The sequence below is a fragment of the Ammospiza caudacuta genome, chromosome 2 (assembly GCF_027887145.1).
Source record: "Ammospiza caudacuta isolate bAmmCau1 chromosome 2, bAmmCau1.pri, whole genome shotgun sequence".
NCBI classification, from domain to species: Eukaryota; Metazoa; Chordata; class Aves; order Passeriformes; family Passerellidae; genus Ammospiza; species Ammospiza caudacuta.
In genome coordinates, this window is record NC_080594.1 from 25,903,659 (window position 1) to 25,925,579 (window position 21,921).

At 42.2% G+C, this 21,921-nt stretch overlaps 1 protein-coding gene across 1 annotated transcript; it reads left to right on the plus strand.

Annotated features, from left to right (window-relative positions):
- Window positions 1-4,927: 4,927 nt before the first annotated feature.
- TBX19 (T-box transcription factor 19) lies at window positions 4,928-18,026 on the plus strand. The gene is made up of 8 exons (XM_058800256.1): window positions 4,928-5,287; window positions 10,841-11,105; window positions 12,937-13,071; window positions 13,831-13,892; window positions 14,910-14,971; window positions 15,617-15,805; window positions 16,796-16,928; window positions 17,774-18,026. The coding sequence occupies exons 1-8, from the start codon at window positions 5,091-5,093 to the stop codon at window positions 18,024-18,026; spliced, it is 1,296 nt and encodes a 431-aa protein (XP_058656239.1). The 5' UTR covers window positions 4,928-5,090.
- Window positions 18,027-21,921: the final 3,895 nt, after the last annotated feature.

Sequence of the window (21,921 nt, forward strand, 5' to 3'; positions counted from 1 at the left end):
AGGACTGTTTTCCATAGGAGGAATCCTATGCTGGAGCAGGGGAAGAGTGTGAGGAGCCCTTCCCCTGAGAAGGTCACTGGGAGGGAGAGGGAAGAGAAAACCAGGTGGAAAGTTAGGCCTGAGAATAAATGAGGGCTGAAGGGAAGGTGTTTTGACATTTGGTTTTGTTTCTTATTAACTAATTCAGTTTTGATTGGTAATAAATTAAATTAATTTCCCCAAGTCAAGCCTGATTGTCCCATGATGGTAACTGTGAGTGATCTCTCCCTTTCTTTATTTCAACCCATGAGCCTTTTGTAATATTTTCTCTGTCCCTGCTGTGTAGGGCAGAGGATGGGAGAGACAGAGCAGTAACCACTCTTTGGTGGATACCTGGCACCCATCCAGGGTCAACCCATCACACTACATTAGGTTTTTTCCTTGGGTTTGGTTTTTTTTTTTTCCTCTTCTTTCTCTTTGTAAAAAGCATGGAAAGTCTTCCCTGCTCTCTGGGCTCAGAATTAATCTCAGTATTATCTCAGTTAAAACACCAGACAGGGAGGTACCACCCAAAGAAGTCGCCTGCCTTTCTGCTAAAAACATACCCAGGGGAAGTTACTGAAACTGTGCCCTCACCCCGACATTAATGAAAAGACTAATCTTCTTAAAGTCTCCTCTAGCCTAGCAAGCTCTTAAGAGGCTGGACACATGATTAAAAACAGAAGGAAAGCAGCTGTCTTTTTATCCATTCTCGATTATTCTGTGGTAGTTGATAGGTGTTGATTTCCTGGGAATGTCATGGTGACAGAGGTTACATTTCCCTGTGTTGTTGGGACTCACTGTTCAGAGGGGGGGTTAGTTGAATGCTGCAGTGGGAGCTTTGGAGATGGAAAGAGTGAGTCTTATTTTCTGCAATTTCATCTGATGATGAAGGGCTGTCTTTTCTTTGGAAACACGCAGCTAAAGGCCAAAAAAACAGCTATCCAATATCAGGGCAAGAAAGGCCTCCTTAATTACCTTTTTTCTTGTTTGCTTTTTTCCCCTCTCCTTTCTGTGTACCTCACCAGCTGGTGGCCAGGGGCATTTAAGAACAAGCTTAATTCGAAAGTCAAAAATAACCCCTTGCTTTTTTCTGCTGTAACTTAGTGAGTGAAGTCCAATAAGTATTGCAGGATTGTTCTTTCACTGCTCTCCCTAGTTCTCATTGCTTCATTTAAAATGTGAGTTACTAAATTATTGTTAGTGAATGGAAGATGACTGTGAGTGTTGTGCTTACATTCTGAGCTAGTTCTGCCTGTCTATGAGTCACAAGGAGCCTGCTTGGAAGTGCCCAGCTCTCCCAGCTGGGTTTCAGGGAAAGTTTACAAATTTGCAGGTTTTATAGGGGCATTTTCTGTTCCTTCTGCCACCCCTACTGACTTGCTTGTCTAATTAAATGGGTGATAAGTGCAAGCAAGAGGGGCAATAAACCGTCCCATCTTGCAGTGGCACTGGCTGTCAGTCACCAGGAACACCTAGTGTGCTCCTCTGTAAGTCCAGCTACCTTTTCTTCAAATGTCAGGTTCAGGGAAATTTAACTTCCAGCCCAAGAAATAACCCACACCTGAGAATGGATTGGTTTCTGTGCCCTGGCAATACCCACAGCTGTTATTAATCTGTTTGGGCCTCTGTTCCAGCACCTGTAGACAATTAATCTTGCAAGAAAGTAGGAGAAAGAAGGGTTGTTTGGAAAAAATTCCAAGTTGTTATTTAGGTGAATAGAGGGATAAAAGATTAGAGGATGTCTCTCACTTCTCTTAAAACAGGCTAAATATTCAAAGTAAATTTCCACACATAGTATTTTTGTTAAATGAAAAGCCAACAAAAAACAAAGAACTGTGACTGTGGATCTATGGTTTCTGTTCTGCAGGCCTCTCCCATGGCAGCTGTGTGACACAGAGACAGTGCACAATGCAAAGAAGCGTCATTCACAGAATCTGGAAGTGTGTTTTAAAGTAGAATCTCAGGCCCAAGTATATTCAGCTGGTCATGTGCTTGCATATGTGTAAACTTATTTGGCTAATTCTTTTAGGTCGGAATGATATGTCAGTGGTGAACTGTGCCTTCTGCTACATCCAACACAAATTGCTCTTAAGCTGAACTCTCAGAGCTGAAACAACCATCCTCATGCTGAAAACACTAATTGGGCTGTTCCCACTAACCAACCACAAGTAACTACTCTCATTTTGGAAAATTTTGAGGTTTCAGGTGACCTGAGCTGTGGTAACATAGTTACTAAAATTCAAACTGTGTGAAAGTCAGGTATTTTAAGTTGTTAGATTTGTGGTTTATTTTTTCCTCTGGACACTAGACTTTAAAGAATCAGACACCTTGCATGAGTGATAACCTAAGCACACAAGTGTTACTCACTTTTGGGATCTGAAAGTGCATTTTATTACTGTGCAGGATACAAGTTTTAGTATGATACCCCAAAGTAAAAACATTTATGCTTCTCCCTTAGGGATGCTAGCTGTAAAAAAATCCAGTCTTATTGATGAAACACTCTCATCCCAAACCATTACAGGAACAAGTCCATTGTCCATTCCTTCCATACACCTCTCCTTCCCTACAGCTCAGTCCCAGGAGTGCTTTGGGCAAACAGTGCACTCCAAGCAGGATTTCCCTTTCTTCTGCTTTGTGCAGCCTCCCTTTCCAATCAATTTTTGCTGAGCAAATCCTTTATCTGTAGTGCTGCACCTGTGTCTGCTGGTGAGACAGTTTCACGTACTCATTTAGAAACCCTTTCACCAATGTGAACTGTTGTTGCTTTTGTGCATGCTTTTGATTTCCTTTTAGTTCTAAGCATTTTGACGAACGTAGATAGGATCTGATTTTTTGATAATCCAGTATCACTCCACTTGGAGCTCTGCAGGGGAGATGGGCAGTGAGTACTTCTGAAAGCCAGGTTGCTTCTCTTTTTATTTGTCTGTAGAAAGAACTGATTGTTATTACTTTTATGAGCTGTTGTCTCTTTACCTGCCTTGACTTTGAATCTCCTGATTTCTGAGCAACTATATCTAAAAAGCCTGTATGGAAATAGGGCTTCAGCTAAAAAAAAATCCACAAAGGAACATGTACCTGTTTTAGAAGTTCCTGAAAACCTGAAAATGTTTAATTAAAATTCATGGCACTTCCACCAGCACCAATTTCTCTGTCTATTTGCATCTGTAGCATAATAAAATTCAAAACTGTCTCATATAGTTTCCTATGCATTCCCTATGCCATTTGATCACATGCACGGAAAAATTACAGTAGTAACTTCTCTCTCCTCATTGAGTATTTGGAAAAGGTAACCCAAACATAAACATATTCCATTTACAACAGCATACCTGAGATACCTGTAATTATATTTACAAATGCAAAGTGGTACCCTTCAAAGTACCTAAATAGCCTATAGATTTTGAAGTACATTCTTTAGTTGTTCAGCAGTGAAAGTGGGCTGTTTATCAACTAAAAGTTGCTATCTGACACCTGCTAATGTAACTCACCTGAGTTTACTTATAAAATAATCTAGGTACTTTGGTTATGAGTTGACAATTAAAAAAAAGAAGAGGGGAAGAGGCGTCAGAGTGTGAAGTTTGAAAGCATAGAAACACAGAATGATTTGGGTCGGAAGGGTGCCAAATAAGGTGCCATCAAGCTCTGGCCATTGTTGTTTAGATGGATGGTGCCTCAGATTTTTTAAAGGCAAGATCGGTTGGTCTTGTCAAATGATGGATTTAACTTAAAATCTCTTTTATAAAGCCTGCCATGCTCTTTTTTGTCTGTAAAAATCCCAACAGTGATCCACTAAGTAATTTTGTCTTTCTAAGAGACAGAAGCACAGAAATTCCACAGGGACTATTGAATTGAAAAAATGCAATTCTCAATAAGCAGAGAGAAAATGTATTTCTCTAAAAATGACCTCTAGGACTGTTTTCATAATGAAGTCCCTGACTATGTCATGTCCAACAGACCAGAAATTTAAAAGACATTATCAGAGGTAGATGTATCTCAAGAAGTTAGGTACTCCAGTATTTGTTGTATACCAAAGCCCAGTGTTTACAGGTCACTGTTATTTGTGGGGCTTCCACTTAACCCTCCAGCAGGGGACTGAGCCCACATATCTTGTCTCCTTGAATGCTGAAATGGAGTCCTCAGTAAAATGGTGGGTTTTTTGTGGAGGAACAAGGATACTCCTTGTGTTGTTGGATCAGACTTGTCAGACAATATCTCAGGATGAGGTGAAACAGAATGACTTTTTGGGATGCTGAGGGAGCTTTTGCATGAGATGGACCTTAAGCTGGTCAGTAGTGCCAGGCCTCAGACAGTTAAGCTTGTACCAGCCCCAGAAGTATGCAGTCTGGCCCTGGAAATGCAGCCAGAGGGGTGTTCAGCCACCTGTAAGGTGCAGGAGGGCTTTTGTGAATGACAGTGGGACCAAGGGATGGACACAATATCCATCAACAGTTAAGGGAGGGATGCTGCCTTCTCCTTGTGCACTGAAAACTCAGTGCTGCAAGGTGTCTTACTATTATATTTTGATTTAGGAATGTAGAAGAATGAGGTTAATGCATTTATGCAATATTCATGGTGAAAATATTTTAAGACAACCTTCTCTGTGTAACTATCTTGACTCTCCCCAGCTCCTTCAGTTAGAGTCCGCACCAGCGTGAATGCAATTTCCATGCATTGTTTCAGTCTGGAAATGAAACAATTTTCATTAATGGAAACCTGGTTCTCAAGCAGAACAATTAGACCCACTTCAGGTTGAAAAAAGATAAAAGCATGCTAATTTGGATGAAGGACTCTTCTTTCAAGGCAGCCAATTGAGTCATCAGCCAGCCACCCACCTGACTGTCTAACAGGTAATTAGGAGATAGTCCTCTTTTTAGTGTAGAGCGTGTGCGTAAACCTCCACACAGTGGTGTCACTGCCCATTGGGACTTCCAGGGGAAATAGCTAGGCAGTGGCAAAAGAGTGAGGAGAGCACGTTTGTCGGGCGGTACCCAATGAACTGACTTCTTTTTTTATTTAGCTTATTATTTTTGTCTTTTCAGCAGCTACCTGAAGTTTCTGGCAGTAAAGCCATCATGGCAGACCTGGGCTGCAAAAAACCCAGCGACTGCACTGTCTCCAGGCTCCTCAGTGTAGTGGAGAGTGAACTCCGGGCTGGAAGAGACAAAGGCGACCCCACAGAGAAACAGCTCCAGGTTGTCTTGGAGGATGCGACGCTATGGCAGAGATTCAGGGAAGTCACTAATGAGATGATCGTGACCAAGAATGGCAGGTAAGTGATCTGCTCAGCACTGCGGGCTCAGTGGAGGTGACAGCCAGGGGGGTTAAGCTCTACAATAATAAACTGTGTGTGCAGACTCGACAGAACTGCAATGAGCACACCAGAGTTTATAGGGGACTGCAGCCTTGCAGTCTGCTAAAACCACTGTATGAACAAGATGGGGTGACCCTGCTTCTTTTTGGTCACTGCCAAACCATTCTTCCTATGAAGCATGCTGGAAAAATATATAGGTTAACTTGTGATTGCACAAAAAGGAAACTTTTGCAAGGGAATATCTCTCAAAACCTTTGTAATGACTTTTTATGCTAATAATCATCAGTCTATATCAGCAAGTCCTCACCTGTAGGCTTCAAATTACTTCACAGAAGCAGATTGGTGTTGTTAGACCCAGCTGCACTTCCCATCCCTCTGGCCTTGGGTATTAACAGCTTATACAAGCAGTCTGTACCAGAGTGGATGCAATAAAACTGCCCTACATGCTCTATATGTATGTGCAGTCTGAATTGCATGGTCCCACAGTTGTTGCAGGTGCCCTTAGAAACAAGTGTGGAATATTGTTTAATATACACTGTTTTAGAAGGACAAAGCATTGTGGTATAAATAGTTCACATGTCTTACTGTTTGGGGAACACAGAAAGGCACAGGAAAAGAGTAAAAAATCTGGTGAGAAGGATGCTAATTCTGAAACAGGCACTAGCTTGAAGAAAGCTCTCCACAGAGGTTCTGCTCTGAACTGGGCTGACAGCAGAGTCCAGCCCATAACAGACAAGCAGCTACCAGAATTAGATTTGCACAGTGGTACTAAGGTTTTTATTATTTTATCCTCACCAGCCTTTTCCTGCCCCCCCCACCCCAGCTGTTCCCTCAACATGCACATGTTTTACGAGACCTCTCAGGAGATCCACCTAGGAGAGAGGAATTAAGAGATGGAGAAAAAGATTTACTCATGTGGTGTAATTTTGCAGACTTTGACTTAGCAGAATTTGTGGATGAAATTACTGTTGACTGTAACTTGATGAGGGACATAGGTGAAAACAGTAAAAATGAAAAATCTTGTCTGTTGACTCAGCAAGGTGATTCTGCAGAGAGAAGTTACCATCTCAAAGGACCAGCTCTTGGTGTAAGGGCACTATTGCCATTCTGATTCCTCCTAATAACCTATACTGATAGACATCTGCTGCTGAGATTCTTTTTATACTGTGAAGCTGATTTTACTTCATTTAAATTGCTTTGAAAACAGCTGTTAGGTTACAGATGACTTCTAAGTGGACTTTCACTTGGTGTACAGTAGCTTAAACTGTCTCCTTAACAGTGTAAGTGACTAAAAATGAGGTAAGATGGGTTTGTTTCTGATTAATTAAATTGGTACAAAGAGTCACATGTTACCAACAGGGTTTTTCAGTTTCTTTCCTTGCAGCTAATGAAAATTATGACTTCACAGTGATACTAGTTCTTTCCGAAATGTCAGGGTGAGTGTGTAGATAAAATATTTTTATAATGTTGGTAAGGGAATATTTTGTTATCTGAATATGCCTGGGTACTTTTTATTTCATTGTGTAAAATGCTTGATGTTTTAATTTTAACTTATATACTCCTTATCAGCCTGATTCTACTTTTCCTATAGCTAGTGACATCTCTAGAAATGTCAGTGAGAGCAGCAATTGAATTCTTTATGATCAAACTACAGCAAAATTAAAAATTACAAAAGTAAGTCACACTGTCATTTGCATTAATCCTTTTAACATAGTTACTGTAGCAGAGACTATGAAAAAGGATCTCTGCATTTCTGAAAGTATTTTTCATCCAAAAACACAGCATCACACTAAAACAAAGAAAATACAGACTGTGGCCTGCAGCAAAGAACTCTGAACCATGCTATTCAAAAGGAGACCAACTTGAGACAATTGCCTGTGATTGCTGAGTTTTTCTCAGGTTCAGGATTCTTCAGTGATTGTCTCCAGAGAGATTCTCAGTAGAAAAAATATTGATCTTATTCTGCTGCTGTTAAATGAGTACAACTAAACCATTCTTGCTGAAGGGTAGATGAATGCTTTTGAAAACTGTGTTCTACAATGAAAGAGAAGAGTCAGCCTGAACTTTTGTGTGTGAAAATGAAAACAGTTGGTGTGGACAGACACATTGTCAGCAAAGCTCCGAAATTAAACAGAAACCCGATATGGGAGTGTACCAGAGAATGAAAGTCTAATTGATTAGGGATCCTCAAGTGTCAAATTCTAGCATGCACAATTCTATCTGCTCTGAGTCATCTCTAATTGGTACCAAGGGTCCCAAAATGTCACAGTAAGATGAACCAACCTCAGTGTTAATATACAGATATGCCTCTGTGGCTGCATCATGCTTCATTAAAATAATCACCTGCCCTAGAGATATGCCTAGGGGAAATAGATATATTCTGAACAGGATAGATATCATTAAAATTGAAACATGTGCTATATCACAAAATGCATCTCAATGGGTACAGCTGATACAGTGGGAAACCACCTTCTGTTTTACTCAAATCTATTGTATTAAATTGACACTTCAATATTAAATACAGTGTTATCTGACTCAATAGGTTTCCTCTCTCAGTGTTTATACCATACTAGCTAGGCAGTATCCTGAGAGTTTGCAATCCCTGTTATTGCCTGGAGACAGGTAGATGCCACTATTCCCCTCTGCATATGGGGAGAATCCATAGGGGATCAGTGCAGGCAGCCATAAGTGGGGGAAAACAAGGAAAAGAAGCCCTTTCCAGGTTTGAATGCTAAAGCAACTTTACTGGTTACTGCGCATCCAAGTTTGATATCAAACATCTTCCCACTCAAGGTCTGTACTGTGGAGAAATTGCAGCATATTTGCTCTAAATAAATTGAAGAAGCTGAAGTGCTTGGCTATTGCAGAAATGGAGGTCACTTGTGTCACCTGATCATTGAAACAAACACTCTGACTGAAACAAATTTGGAGAAATCACAATTTGCCGTGCTAAAAGACAGATTTTAACAGTAAAGCCACTTAATCAGCAGAACATGTTAGGCGGTAAGTTTTCCATTGTTAGAGTCTGTACAGTCAAAACATGCTGGTCCAAGTGAGGCAGGGAACTACAGGGAAGTAGTTCCCACTAATCTTAGTGCTACAGGAGGTTAAAATGGATGGTAACAGTATTCTCTTCTGGATTGGTCTATAGGTCCTTTGGGGATAAACTTGAGCCTCTCAAATAAAAGGGCAGAGCAGCCTGCCTGCGTTGTGGGCAGAGGAATTAACAATCTGCATGTAACACAAACAGCTCTGCATAATCTAGTGAAATTAAATTTTCATGTGGATTAATTTTCTCCCCTAATTCAATTTCAGCTATGTATCTAAATATGTTCCTTTGAACATTGACTAGGGGAGATCTAAGCATTGGAAGGAGAAATGCATCCATACTTTTTATCACATCCCAGTTTGATAGCTGGTACATCCTGGTCAGAAAGACAGGCGTAGTGTGTAAATCCTTGACTAGGCTTCTATTTAATGAGGAAGGTCGTGGTTCATAGTACCTTGGAGACCAGTGAGGAGTGCTGTTCCTCAGGGGTCAGTACTGGCACTAAAGCTTTTCTTTACCTTTGCTGGTGACAGGGGCACACCCTTAGCAAGCTTGCCAGCAACGCCTAGCTGTATGCTCTGGTTGACATGTGGAGGGAAGGGATGTCATCCGGAGGGATCTGGACATGCTTGAGAGCACGGCCTGCGCAAACTTCATGAAGTGAACTTTGTGGTTCTGCATTGAAATGTAGGCTGGGTGGAGAATAGATTCAGAGCAGCCCTGAGGACAAGGACTCAGGAGTGTTGGTGGACCAGAGGCACAACACGACCCAGCAATGTGTACTAACAGCCCAGAAAGCCAAACGAATCCTGGGCTTCATCTAAAGCATCATGGCCAGCAGGGCAAGGGAGGGGATTCTCACCCTCTGCTCCACTCTTGTAAGAACCCACCTGGGGTGCTGCATCCAGCTCTGAGGTCTCCAGTACAGGAAGGACATGGACCTCTTGGAGCAAGTCTGGAGGAGAGAACCTCTCCTATGAGGAAAAGCTTAGGTAGCTGAGGTTGTTCAGCCTGGAGAGGAGAGAGACCTTATAGCAGCCTCCCAGTACCCAAGAGAGGGCTGCAAGAGAACTGTAGAGAGACTTTTTATAAGGACATGCAGTGATACAAGGGATGGTGAGGCACTGGAAAAGGCTGCCCCAAGAAGCTGTGGATGCCTCATCCCTGGAGATGGCTCACGGCCAGATTGAATGAGGCTCAGAGCAACCTGGTCTAGTGGAAGGTGTTGGGGACACCAATCCAGGGACTGGGACAAGATGATCTTTAAGGTCCCTTCCAACCCAAATCATTCTATGATATCTTCTTCAATACTGCACTGACATGGTATCAGCAAGTAATATTAGATGAAAAATCTCAAATTTCTCAAATTCTGTCTTTTCCTGTCAGCAGAAGGTGCTGAATGCATGCAGCAAAAACTATATCAAGGTATCCAGAAAGGTGAGTGGGATGTCATGATTGTTAGCAATTTGCATTTGTGTGTCAATAGATAGTATGACTGCAAGGGCAGACATTTCCAGTGTCCTTTAAGACAGCCTGGAGTTTCAGCTCCCTTCTTACGTATTTTGGATAATTTATATGGCTACCTAAGCCTCGAGAGCTACCTTACCTTAGCCCCATAGCTATGGACCTCAGGCCGTTCCTCTCTCTATACCCATAGAGAAAAGGAACATAGAGATTCATTGGCTTTCATTGGAATTTATGGTCCATAAAAATGTGGTATGCAGAAACAGGCAGTTGCCAGGTGAGGTCGGTCTGGAGATGTCTGGGGCAGGGAGGCCGTTTACTCATGGAAGAGGAATGTAGGAGGTGATACGTAATAGCAATTACATGTATTCTTTGACAAGCTAAGAAGCTTAATGAATGGGATACCTTTGCTGGGATACACCTGTTCTGATGTCCACACATTATTCCCAGTTCCTCCAAGTGTTGGAGCCCTACTAGCTCTATTGCTACAGACTTTCAGGTGCCAATCCAGAGCTGTGTGAGATCGATCACAAACACTGGAACAACTTAGAAAACCACTGAAAGTCAAGCTGTGAGCTCCTGCAAACCTCCTTTACAAAATAAAGAAATAATAATAAAAGGGAATTGAGACAAGGTAGCGTTGGACATTTGGGCACAAAAGGAGCATTTTCCCAAAACTAAACAAAGGCAGGATTTCAGTTTTAAACACATGAGACAATAATGGAAGGCTGGGTAGAAGTTAAGAGCTTGTGTGTAAGATGAAACTAAAAGCAATAGGACATGGTCAAGCTGCTGAGGTCAGGGAATATGGAAGTATGGGACCAAATTACTGGAGAAACTGCCAAGTGCAAGGTCTGATGGCAAGGGTAGATTGAAGGAAGGGAGGATGGGTTTTTTTATACTGAGCTAGTCACTGAGTATCTGGAAACAAACATACTGAGGAGAGTCTTTCAACAGCAGTTTCCAGCGGTGTCACCCTTTTTTGTTTCCCTGGCCAGGCGGATGTTCCCTGTTTTGAAGATCAGTGTGTCAGGCTTGGATCCAAATGCCATGTATTCCTTCCTGCTGGACTTTGCTCCAACTGATGGCCACCGCTGGAAGTACGTCAATGGAGAATGGGTGCCAGCTGGGAAACCAGAGCCACCAAACCACAGCTGTGTGTACATTCACCCAGACTCTCCCAACTTTGGGGCCCATTGGATGAAAGCTGCCATTTCCTTCAGCAAAGTCAAACTTACCAACAAGCTCAATGGGAGTGGGCAGGTATGGCCTGATGTTTCCACACCACCTCTTGGCTTCAATTGCAAGCACCTACCAATCAAGAAATATCAAGGATCCATTTATGTAATTATAGAAGCCCTTACAGGCCTCTTCACCCACAGATGCCAATTATTCTCTGGAGGCCAAATATAAACAGGGATAAACAGGCCTTAATTGGCACTTTCAGATTCTAATGGACTTCTTGATGTTAAGGGAGACAGAGTGCTGTGGTTTACTTAATCGTCAGGGGTCTTTTCAGAGTTGGTCTCGTATGCTGTGGATTTTTACATAGGACTTCAGAGAAAGGGGGGAAAAATGGCCATGGGTATTAGGTTTTTGTTGTGCTCCCCAATGTTGTTTGGTGTAAGTGGAATGTTGGCAGGAGTCAGATGGCAGAATAAAAGGCTGCTCCTAAATGAAATAATTACTGTGTCTACTTCTGCATCATGATAATTATCAATATTCTATTAAATCAGCTTTGGCCTTTGGAAAGAAACCACATGTACCAGAAATAAGTGACTTTCTCTTTGAACTGCTTAAAAATGCAAACAGGAAAATTAGTTTTGTTTCATATTTTATTTTTGATGATGCATCTAAAGGCAAAATGTTGCACAAGACCTTTTGTTCGCTTGTTTGTTTGGTACAAAACTCCTACGGTGGATGATACTTGTCAGCCCAGAATCAACTTCTTTCATGTAAATGTTATATGCTCTCAATCTGTTATTTCCATTAGGTTTATGAGGTACCTCTGTAAGCTTAGTGCTCTAATGAGGTAGGAAATTATCTCAGGTTTTACTGGTTGGAGACTAGGAAGATGATCTGACTTTTCCTTAGTCATATATGGAACCAGCACACAAGAATTACTGTAAAGCATAGAACAGGATCTGAATTTGCATATGCTTGTCGTGTGTCCAGGATTTCAGAAAAGTCAAAAGCCTCAGAAAAATATGCATGGGGAGAAAAAAGCTACAGGAAACTTCGGGGGTCAAAGAGTCCCTGGGGAAAAAACAGGGGAACACTCTGTATATATACGAAGGAGAGCAAAATAATAGAAAGCTGGAGAGGAAAACTGTACGAGAAACAGAACCCAAAAAAAGTTACTAAACAATAAATGACTGAAGTTTCCTTTGCTTTCTTTTGAAATCATGACCACAGTGTTAAAGTAAACCATGTCCCCATGCTGTGCTTCAGCTGCCCCTTCTCTGATGGTTTAGAAAATAATTGGTGACTATCAGTGCTTTATGATAATAGCTGTGTTCTTTCTTATATATATATATATATATGTATACATCACTTTGAAAAGTACAAATTTTAAAAAATAATTTTGTTCTTGCACTAGAGCCAATTAAAGGACTTCCTGGAATCAATGCTATTCACACCTTTTAGTGCCAGGTTAGATGATCTGCCAAGGCCTGTTTGGATACACTTCATCTTGCCCAGAGACAAGACTGGGTGACTGCCTCAGCTTCCTGCTGGCACCTTTTCTGTGATGGTGATTCTGGTCTTCCAGACAACAGAAGCAGGATTGGGAGTGCCCCTGAGCTGTTTCAGCAGCCTCTAGTGCAGTGGGAGCCCCGCGGTTTGAGGGCCATAGCTGCTAACACAAATACTCACTGCTGCTGCTGCTGCATCCAAAGCCTTAAATGCAGTCCAGTGAAGTCTCATTCTGTTCGGCCTGTAGTTATTGCAGGGGAGGTAGGCACCTGCCCTTCTGCTTTAGGAGTTGCTGGCTGGGGAGGTTCAGCAGCAATGGCTGCCCTGTCACAGAGCCAGAGGTTGGCTGTGAGGTGCCAGAGTGACACTGGGGGCTGTTTCTCTGTTTTGTTTCCTGCAGATAATGTTGAACTCCCTGCACAAATACGAGCCCCAGGTGCACATAGTTCGTGTAGGAGGCCCCCACCGGATGGTGATGAACTGCTCCTTCCCTGAGACGCAGTTCATAGCAGTGACTGCCTACCAGAATGAAGAGGTAGGCAGTGCCACACTGTGCACCACTGAGGAGATCTGTTAGAAGCTAATTAACTACAAAGACCAGCATGCCTTTTTCTTGTCTCCCCACTAGTCCCATGCAGTGTAATACTCCATCCACTCTAATACTCTGTCTTTTCTCTGCAGTAGAACGTTGACTAATCTAGTGTCTGGCTTCAGTAATAAGACAGGTTTAGCTTAATATCCTGCCACAGCTATTCCAGACTGGTCTATCTGTCTTGGCATCTCAATCCTTTACTGGAAATAAATGCCAAATAGCCCTAAAATATTTTTCTCCAGCAATAACTGATAGTCATAATGATAACCCTATCTCTCCATGTCCCTATAATACATACAACTGCAGAACAACACAATACTGCATGGGAAAATTTCTGCCCTTGAGGGATACTTTGGACTGTAAGAATTGCTAACTCCTGTGCCACATCCCTTAGCTAATGTTGCTGCAGATTTTATTCATACTTGATAGGAATTCAAGATAGGAATTCAAGATAGGAAAGGGTGCACCATTCCACCACATTTACCAGACAAGCTCATGCCCGGCTGCCCCAGCTGGTGTTTTGCCTGTGGCACTGATCAGTACACAGCAAAGCTGTCTCCTACCCAGCCTGGGAAACATCAAGTGTGGGGATATATTTTAGGCTAACCCAGACAGTTCCCTCAGATTACTCTGGAAGATGTTTTGTCAAGTTTCTATTTCAAATTGCCTTCACTAACATGCCTTGTTTTCTGTAAACTCAAGATAACAGCTCTCAAAATCAAGTATAATCCCTTTGCCAAAGCCTTCCTGGATGCAAAGGAAAGGTAAGTTCATCTTTTGTTTTTTTTGATCCAGTAGCTTTTTGCTGCTGATATGGTTAAAACCATGACATTACCACATGAAAGATAAATTACATAACTGAATCTTGTTTCTGCTAAATCCAGAGTCCCTCCAATGGTATTATCTGGGAGACTATATAATTATTACAATAGGTGCTGAAATGGGTGAATGTGCTCTTGGGGATCCTGGCAGTTATGTCTGTCTACATAGAAAGCCTGAAATGAGATGGTGTGAGCTTCCCCAGTAGTGTTATACCCTAGATATGTCCACTACAGTGTACTTGCACTTCAGTGAATCCTGTAATTTGATAGGTCAGGGAGAAAAAATGTTAACTCCAAGTGTCAAAAGCATAGTTGAAGTGAAATTACAGTGTAACTGTAATGTAACTGCACTGCTGTTGTTAAGTCTGTGTGATAATTTATCATGGGTTTATTAAAGGTAAGATGTCAGATATGCTTCCATCAGAAATTAGTTGTAGTTTGTCTTGCAAAATTTTCCTTGCATCACCCATGTTAATGCACAGAGGCATCCAAATGATGCATTCCAGCCCATGATTTATAATTAATTTTGTTTGGACCTGCTTTATCTTCTGACATATGAAGTGTCCCATGTGCCTGCAGGAGAATCTGTATTTCCTTTCATTCCTCTCACCACTCAAGAAGTTGCTGTGTCTCAGTATCAGGGTTTTCAGCTGGGCAAGGGGGAATGCTGCCTTCAGCTTGCCTGTAAGCAGGAAAGGTGCTCACAGGCAGATTTAGAATTCCATATTCAGCTCCCAAATATGGCAAAAAATTAGGAACATTTTTGTTTATGTCATCAAACAAAAGCTCCAGCTTCCTTTATGGCAGAATGTAGGAAGGTCTACTGCTGCCTAGCAAGGTTGAAGAAGAGGGATTTCCCTCCTTTTTCCCTCACTTCTCCAATTTTTAATGAATAGTTCTGGTTATAACTTTTGTAATTTTTCAGTGAGAACACTTACCACTAAGTATTTTGCTTTTCAGAAACCATTCTAAGGATGCTCCAGAGACAGTCTCTGAAGGTCAACATATGACATATTCTCACTGTAAGGTTTTTATTTATGTCAACTGCAAATTTTGTGAGATATGATGGGTGCTGGGAGCCTGGGCCTTGCCTAACTGGTTCATGCTGGTCACTTACTGAGTCCTGAATTATGTTAATAGAGAGGGACCCTTTAAAAAAAGACAAGAAGATTGAAGAGACCTCACAGTAGGAAATAATGTGAGAAGTCCTGCAGAGGGATGATTTTCCATAAATTCCAGTTTTTCAATATTAAAAGGAATCTAGAATCAAGATGATATATGACATTTTTAGGATTTTCTTACTCCTTTGTTTTTGTATTTGTGAATGTTTTTATCACTTATAAATTTATCTTTCATGGGTAAACAGGTAAAAAATGAGGGGAGGCAGAGGTTGCATTTGCTTTACTGATAGTTTTTCTTTCATTTGTTCTTTAATGTTTGTGACATTTTCTGGTTGCTTTCAGGACTTGGTTTCAGTGTTGGTTGGTTGGGAGGGGAGTGGAGGGTTGCTATTTTTTTGTCAGTTGTTTCACAAACCAGTATCTTAGCATCTGCTTGGTGTTTCTTAGGCACAGCTAATTCTGCAAGAAGGTTGGTTATTTCTGAGTTGTACGGTAGCACTTGAATGGAGCAATACTAATAGTTTTGTTCTCTCTTTTCCCTCAAAGTGGGTGGCTGGTTGATTTCCAACCCAGATCCAATGTGTGCCTCGGGAAGCTCCAATTACCAGTACGGTGGAGCTTTGCCTCTGCCCGCTCCACAGGCTCCCCACAGCTGTGAGAGATTCTCAGCCCTGCGAGGCCATCGGGCTGCTCCATACCCACCCTCCTGCGTGCAGAGGAATCACTCCCCTTCAGGTACTCCTGGAGCGCGGCTCTGCTGCCTCTGCCTGCCTGCCCTGTGCCGTAGGTCAGCACAAACCCTGGAGCAAGGCTAAGCTCAGGCCAGGAAAGGGCGTGGTGATTCTCTGCACAGAACCCTTCAGGCAGCAAAACAAGAGGAACTGGGTGCCCTCTTAGTGATAAACCAGAGTGTACGGTCTTGCTTTCACTACAGCTTCCAGTTATACAAAAAGAGCATTGCAGGTCTTCTTTCGATGCCCTGCCATGACACAGTTGAGTTCTCAAGTCAAAGCAGCTCTCAGGTAGGAGCTGAATTGAGGCAAAGGCATTTTGGTATTGTCAGAACATCCTCTGAGTCCCTTTCCCTTTCTAGATCTGGGTGCAAATCCAGAAACTGATTGTACTTCGATCAGAAGAAGTGGTTAGAAAGCAGAGTAGGGATAAAGTGATCTGCTTGCTAATTATAATTTAGCAAGAGTTCCTGTTTAATGGAAATATTTCTCATGGAAGGGTTTGGCTTGAAAGGGATCCCAAAAATCATCCTGTTCCAACCTCCCTGCCATGGGTAAGGGCACCTTCCACTAGACCAGGTTGCCCAAAGCTCCATTCAGCCTGGCCTTGAAAATTTCCAGGAATGGGGCAGTATTTATAAAATTTTATTAAGTATTTTAGCTCAAATTATAAGGAAATCTGTATCAAAACATTATCTGATATATGTCAATTATGAAAAAATATTAGTCAGACTTGCAGAAATGCAAATCCTATGTCTGTCGTGCTGGGCCTTCTCATGTATCACACCTGGGATTGCAATGGCACCTTGCTACTCTCTAAACAAACACGGGAATTTTGCCTTTTTACCTGTGGTTGGGATTTCTGTCCTATTACCTGTGGTTGGGCACCTCATGATCAGATTGCTGCCTTAAGCCTGTCCATTTTTTGCTGTCTTAAGACATTGTCTGCAATGTCACTGAGGATTTGTTTGTTGCTTTTTTTCCCTCCCCAAAGTTAACTTATTGGACAGCTCCAGCAATAATCTTCAGGTATTCTCAGGACACGACAGCTGGACTTTGCCATCCTCTCCACAGACTAATTTGCTCTCAATGCCAAACACAAAGGGAGGTGCCAGCCCTGGACCCAGGTAAGGTTACAGGAAAACTGCTGGAATGAGGGGCACTGAGGCTGGTAGGACTGTCCTGGTGATTTGCCCTTTGTTCCAAACTTTAATCAGTGTCCAGGATTTGAAATGTTTCCTAAGTGCCCAATTCAAGATTCCTGGGCAAATCCTTCTGACAAGCTAATCATCTTCTGCTCTATGGGAGCTTCATTTTTCCCCAGCATTGCTGAAAACCAGGATCTTGGAATACCTACAAAGAATTCTGGACCCTACAATCTGTGAGCATTTTAAAACCAAATTATTCTTCTTCCTGTATTTCTCACTATTATCCTACATGAAATGAGGATCCTATTCTAGTAGTAAATGGAATTTAGACCTAGAGAATCAATTAATTATCAAATCTTTTTCCTTATTTTCCCCAAAAGAATGCAATCATTTCTTCTCTAACTTAGGTGTCAGGAAAATCAGCTGCAATTTCAAATGCACTGTTATCTGATTGAGTAGATTTTCTTCTCAGTGTTTATACCCTAGTAGCTGGGCAGTGTCCTGAGAGTTTGTGACCTCCCTCTCCAGAAACTCTTCTGACTCTGCTCCTAAGATGGGAAGAAGTCACAGAGGTCCATAAAAATTCCTTACACTTTGAAATCTCACATATACATGTACATTGCTCCCCATGCCTCCCTACAGGGTCACCAGGTGATGGCTACTGGTGATTTTTCACTTAAGATCTTCGAGGCTGATCTAGCTTGGTAACCTGATTTGAATAGCTGCCTTTGAACAGATAGTGCCATTGAATTTACTGTGCCAAGTCTTATGCAGGCTAAATGCTTTGAAATAAGTCATTCAATCTGTGCTGCTTTTTTTCCCAGCCACTACCCTTGCCTGTGGACAGTGAGCAACAGTGCTGTAAATGCTGCCAACCCAGGAAGCGAGGTGAACAGAAACCCTCCAAATGTGTTTTTAAGGGGTAATATCCCCTTACCTGCTGCATCATCAGTGCAAATCCCTCTGCAGGGAATGGTGTCTGGCAGCATGGAAGCACAAGGGGAAGGCACTCTCACCAGACTGACTGACTCTGCGTGGACATCCTCACACTCCTTTCAATGGACAGGCAGCTCCTGAGGGAAGCTCAGCCAACCAAGACTGACACAAATGGCAAATGATCCCTTAGGAGTGCAGTGCAGCAATGTATGCAGGAAAAGGACTTCATCACTTCCCATAATGTACCTTTTGTGTGCCAGCTAAGCCAAAATTCAAAGGCAGGAAATATTACACAAATCAGCTTGTTACTGCAATTTTATGCATCATTCAGGATAAAGTCCAGAAAGAATCTTTTTAGTTAGCTTTGCTTCTATATCATGTTAAAAATGATCAGACATATGAGACTGAGTGAAGCAGACATGGCAGCTGGATACCCACATGTCATTTTAGAAGTTCCCTCTGTAACTAACAGCCAAGTCCAGGGAAAATTGTGAGCAAGTTTGCAACTGGTCATTTGAAGGGACAGTACTGTTTTAAAGGCTCTCTGAATCTCTTACATAGAGGTTTTCACAATACCTGAAACTAAACCCCTCAGGGGATGAAATTAGTCTGACATCCTAATGCCACCTGCATTCTCGTCCCCTTCCCTTCTCCAGCTGCTGTTACTGCTCAAGTGACCACATTGTAGCAGCAGGGTGAAGGGCAGCTAGTTTAGCGTTTAGAGTCTGATGTTACAGTCTTGGAAATGGAAAGCTCCAGTGTTTCAAATATGTGCTATATTTGAAAGGATGGAGGGAAAAGAATTATAGAAAAAATGTTCAGCTTGCATTTCTACTTTGCCTTAGCTATACAGTACAAATAAACTACGAATACATGGTGTAGTATCTCCTCAGTGCCTTTCCAAGGTGTATACACACATACAGTCTTTCTCACCTAACAACCTCTGAGCTATTTAAAGCAGCTCTGCCAGAAGTAAGTTGACAGAAGAGGAATTTTCTATTCCTTGTCCAGTTACTGGGTGTAAGCTCCCGGGCATGGTATTTCATGTCTTCACACCCGTTTCCCTTCTCATTTTGTCTGCTTCATCTTCCTTTTTCAGGCTACTGCTTTTCCCATCCTGCATGAGTGCACAACATTTAGCACAGTGAAGTCCTGATCCTGTCTGGGATTTCTAACCACTACTGTGATGCAAACAACAAGAGTCATCCCCCAGTCTTCCTTGTCCTTTCATGTATGTCCTGAGGCAAGTCCTATCAAATTCTCAGAGAGGAGTTTTGCTGTTTGGTCTCTACAAAGAAAAACAAAAGAAATCTGCAAGCTAACTCATGTAGATATGTCCCTGTATAATGAAATGCCCAGCAATTCTTGTCTGTTTAGGGTCATGTGCATTTGTACATGGCTGGCACCATCTCCAGCATAGAAGATTCTCTAAAGCTCCTGTGAGCTGTGGTCTCTGCTTCTGCTAGATACAGCAACATTCCCTTTGCTAATACTCAGTTACTGCATGCAGACTCTGGGAGCAGCATTCTATTTTGGGTAGACATTAGAGGCAGCAGCAAGAGGAGCCTTTTGATACACATCTGTCTGGTGAACTCAGCAAGCTTATGTTTGATATTCTATTAGCTGGCCCAGAAGCCCCCCCTTAAGTTGCTCTCAGTGTTATGCATTTTCATGCCTTCCCCGTCCGGCTTTTGCAGATCATCTGCAGGCAAGTTCATGTGCCAGAATGTACTCAATAACACTGTTAGCTTTGCTGACTTGTGCTGCAATCCCCTAAGATCAAAGAAATATAGTTGCTTTGGGTGTGCATTTTTATTAATAGTGGCATTGGTCAAACAGGAGTGAATAGAGTGCAAAAAGCTCTGCATCCTGGTCTCAGTCTTATCCTTGCCAGTTCTGACTGCAAATCTGCCTTCTCAAGTTCTGACAAAAGCTTTGTGATGAGTTTGTCAATGTTATGTTTCTCTACCTTGTGGCAAGAAATGTAAGTAGGTGTTTCCCTCAAAAATAACTCTGCTTTACAGATGAGGTTTATTAACTTACTTATGCTACCCTCTTCTGGCTATTCAGCTCCCCACAGACACATCACACACAGAGTCTACATAAAGATGCTAAAAAACAGGCAAGCGGTGACTTCTCTGTGTTCCAGGACTTGAAATGCTTCTTTCATGGTTAATGAATTGGATAATTTCTTATCCCATATTACTGCATTACAGTAATACATGAGTGTTACTCAAACTGCATTTTTATTTCACAAAAAAACAATGTAGGGGAGCATCTAATTAGCTTTCCTGACAGTCCCATAGGATTGAAAGAATTAAAAAATTATCAAAATGAACATTCAAAGTGTTTTTTCTTTCTTTTCACTGTAAAAGCAGCCATGACTCATGTCACAGGAGGCAAAAAGTTCTGAGATTTCAAAACTCAGCTAAATCTTTTTCATTGCAAAAAATCTGATTTATCGCGACCCCGAAAAATGACACAGAAAGATAAAAATACCCTTGGTTTGCTCACTACCCATGCCCCAATCTCAGTACAAGCTGGTATTTGTAGCCCAAAGCCTTGGGCTTCAGAATAGCAGGCAGTGTACTGATCTCAGGTTTTGTGTTGGGGGGTCCTGCAAAGGAACAGGCAGCAGGACTCAATCCTGATGGGCTCCTTCCAACTTGAGATCTGTGATTCTGATCTATCATTTTGCAACTCTGGTGAATGATTTGGGAACTGCTCCCTGGTTTGGACAGATTACTTCTAAGCAGCAGAAGCACTGGAGAAAGTTTTCACTAACTGTTCACAAGAAAAACTGCTGTTCTATCTTCACAGCTCTCCTTTCTCAGCACAATGGACTTCCCCACAGCAAAGTAACAGGCTGGGATGCTGGCTACAGTGTTCTCCTGCGGGAGGCGGATTCCCTTAAACTGTGTATAAAACTGTTCCTCTCCTAATAAATAACTACTATGGATTTGATTTTGCTTAGTACATCATTACTATGGATTTGGTTTTGCTTTAGTACACTTGTTTCTCAGCAGATTTCTGCTTGACGTTAAAACTCATACAAGGGTAATTTCTGAATGAGTATTTCCCTGGTTGTTGTAAGCAGTAACTGAAATGGCAGCATGAAAATAGAGCAAAGAGCCCTCTCCACAGTTTTTATAAAATCACTTTGTTACTTTGTGGAAAAGAAATATACTACAAGACTGGAATAGCTCTTTAGAGGTCTCCAGGGTAGATATGTTACCTGGTATTAAAGACAGTTTGTAATTTTTAACCTGGTTTGATCACGAAGCCTACATGGTAGGTTTTTGTCCTGCCAGAAGCAATGCTGGGTATATGGCTGGTACCTCTCAGGCCTCTCCCCAGGACAGCCAAGGTGCCAGGACTTGGGAACACACCTCTATGCAAATCTCCATATTATTAGAGGAAGGAATCCTTTATTTTCAATTTTTGCACTTTAACACTGTACTCACCTATTAAATGTGAGGATGTCCGGTGGTTTTTGTGACACCTCATTTAAGCATATAAAACAGAAGTGGAGTGTAGGTGTACAGTTTGTGGTGATTGGGAGTTCGACTGTGGCCGAGCCACATCCCTAATGGGCTACAGCTGTGAAAAGCAGGTGACCAGCATTGAAAGCAACAAGGCATGGAGTGCCCAGGTGCACTGACCCATCACCAAAGGGAACAGAGGGCACACAGGGGCAATGAATGGAAGATGAAGGGTATGAAAGGTTGGGCTAAAGAACAAGAAGGGTAGGTGCTTGAAGCCTTCTGATGGAGTATGGTGTTACTCTGTATGGGGAAGCTTAAAGCTTTCTGGTACTGTATGGTGATGCTCTGTGGATTGTGGCTATCTTGACGGGGATATGTGCAGTGACATATGCTGTCATAGCAGAGGGAAGTGGTTAATGAAGGCAGAAGAGCTATAACGTAAAAAACCTGAGATGTCAGGACAACCTGGTTGCCTCTGATGCCACAGGTCCTGCCCCGAGGTCTGCAGATGCCACTGGGCCTCGGTGTCCCTGTCCTGAGAGCCTGCCCTT

What these genes read in the sequence shown, in the direction of transcription:
- TBX19 (XM_058800256.1), top strand. Translation starts at nt 5,091, where the DNA reads ATGGCAGACCTGGGCTGCAAAAAACCCAGCGACTGCACTGTCTCCAGG. An exon ending in GAGGAATCACTCCCCTTCAG is followed by an intron (nt 15,806 to 16,795) that starts GTACTCCTGGAG and finishes CCCTCCCCAAAG; the next exon opens with TTAACTTATTGGACAGCTCC. An exon ending in GGTGCCAGCCCTGGACCCAG is followed by an intron (nt 16,929 to 17,773) that starts GTAAGGTTACAG and finishes TTTTTTTCCCAG; the next exon opens with CCACTACCCTTGCCTGTGGA.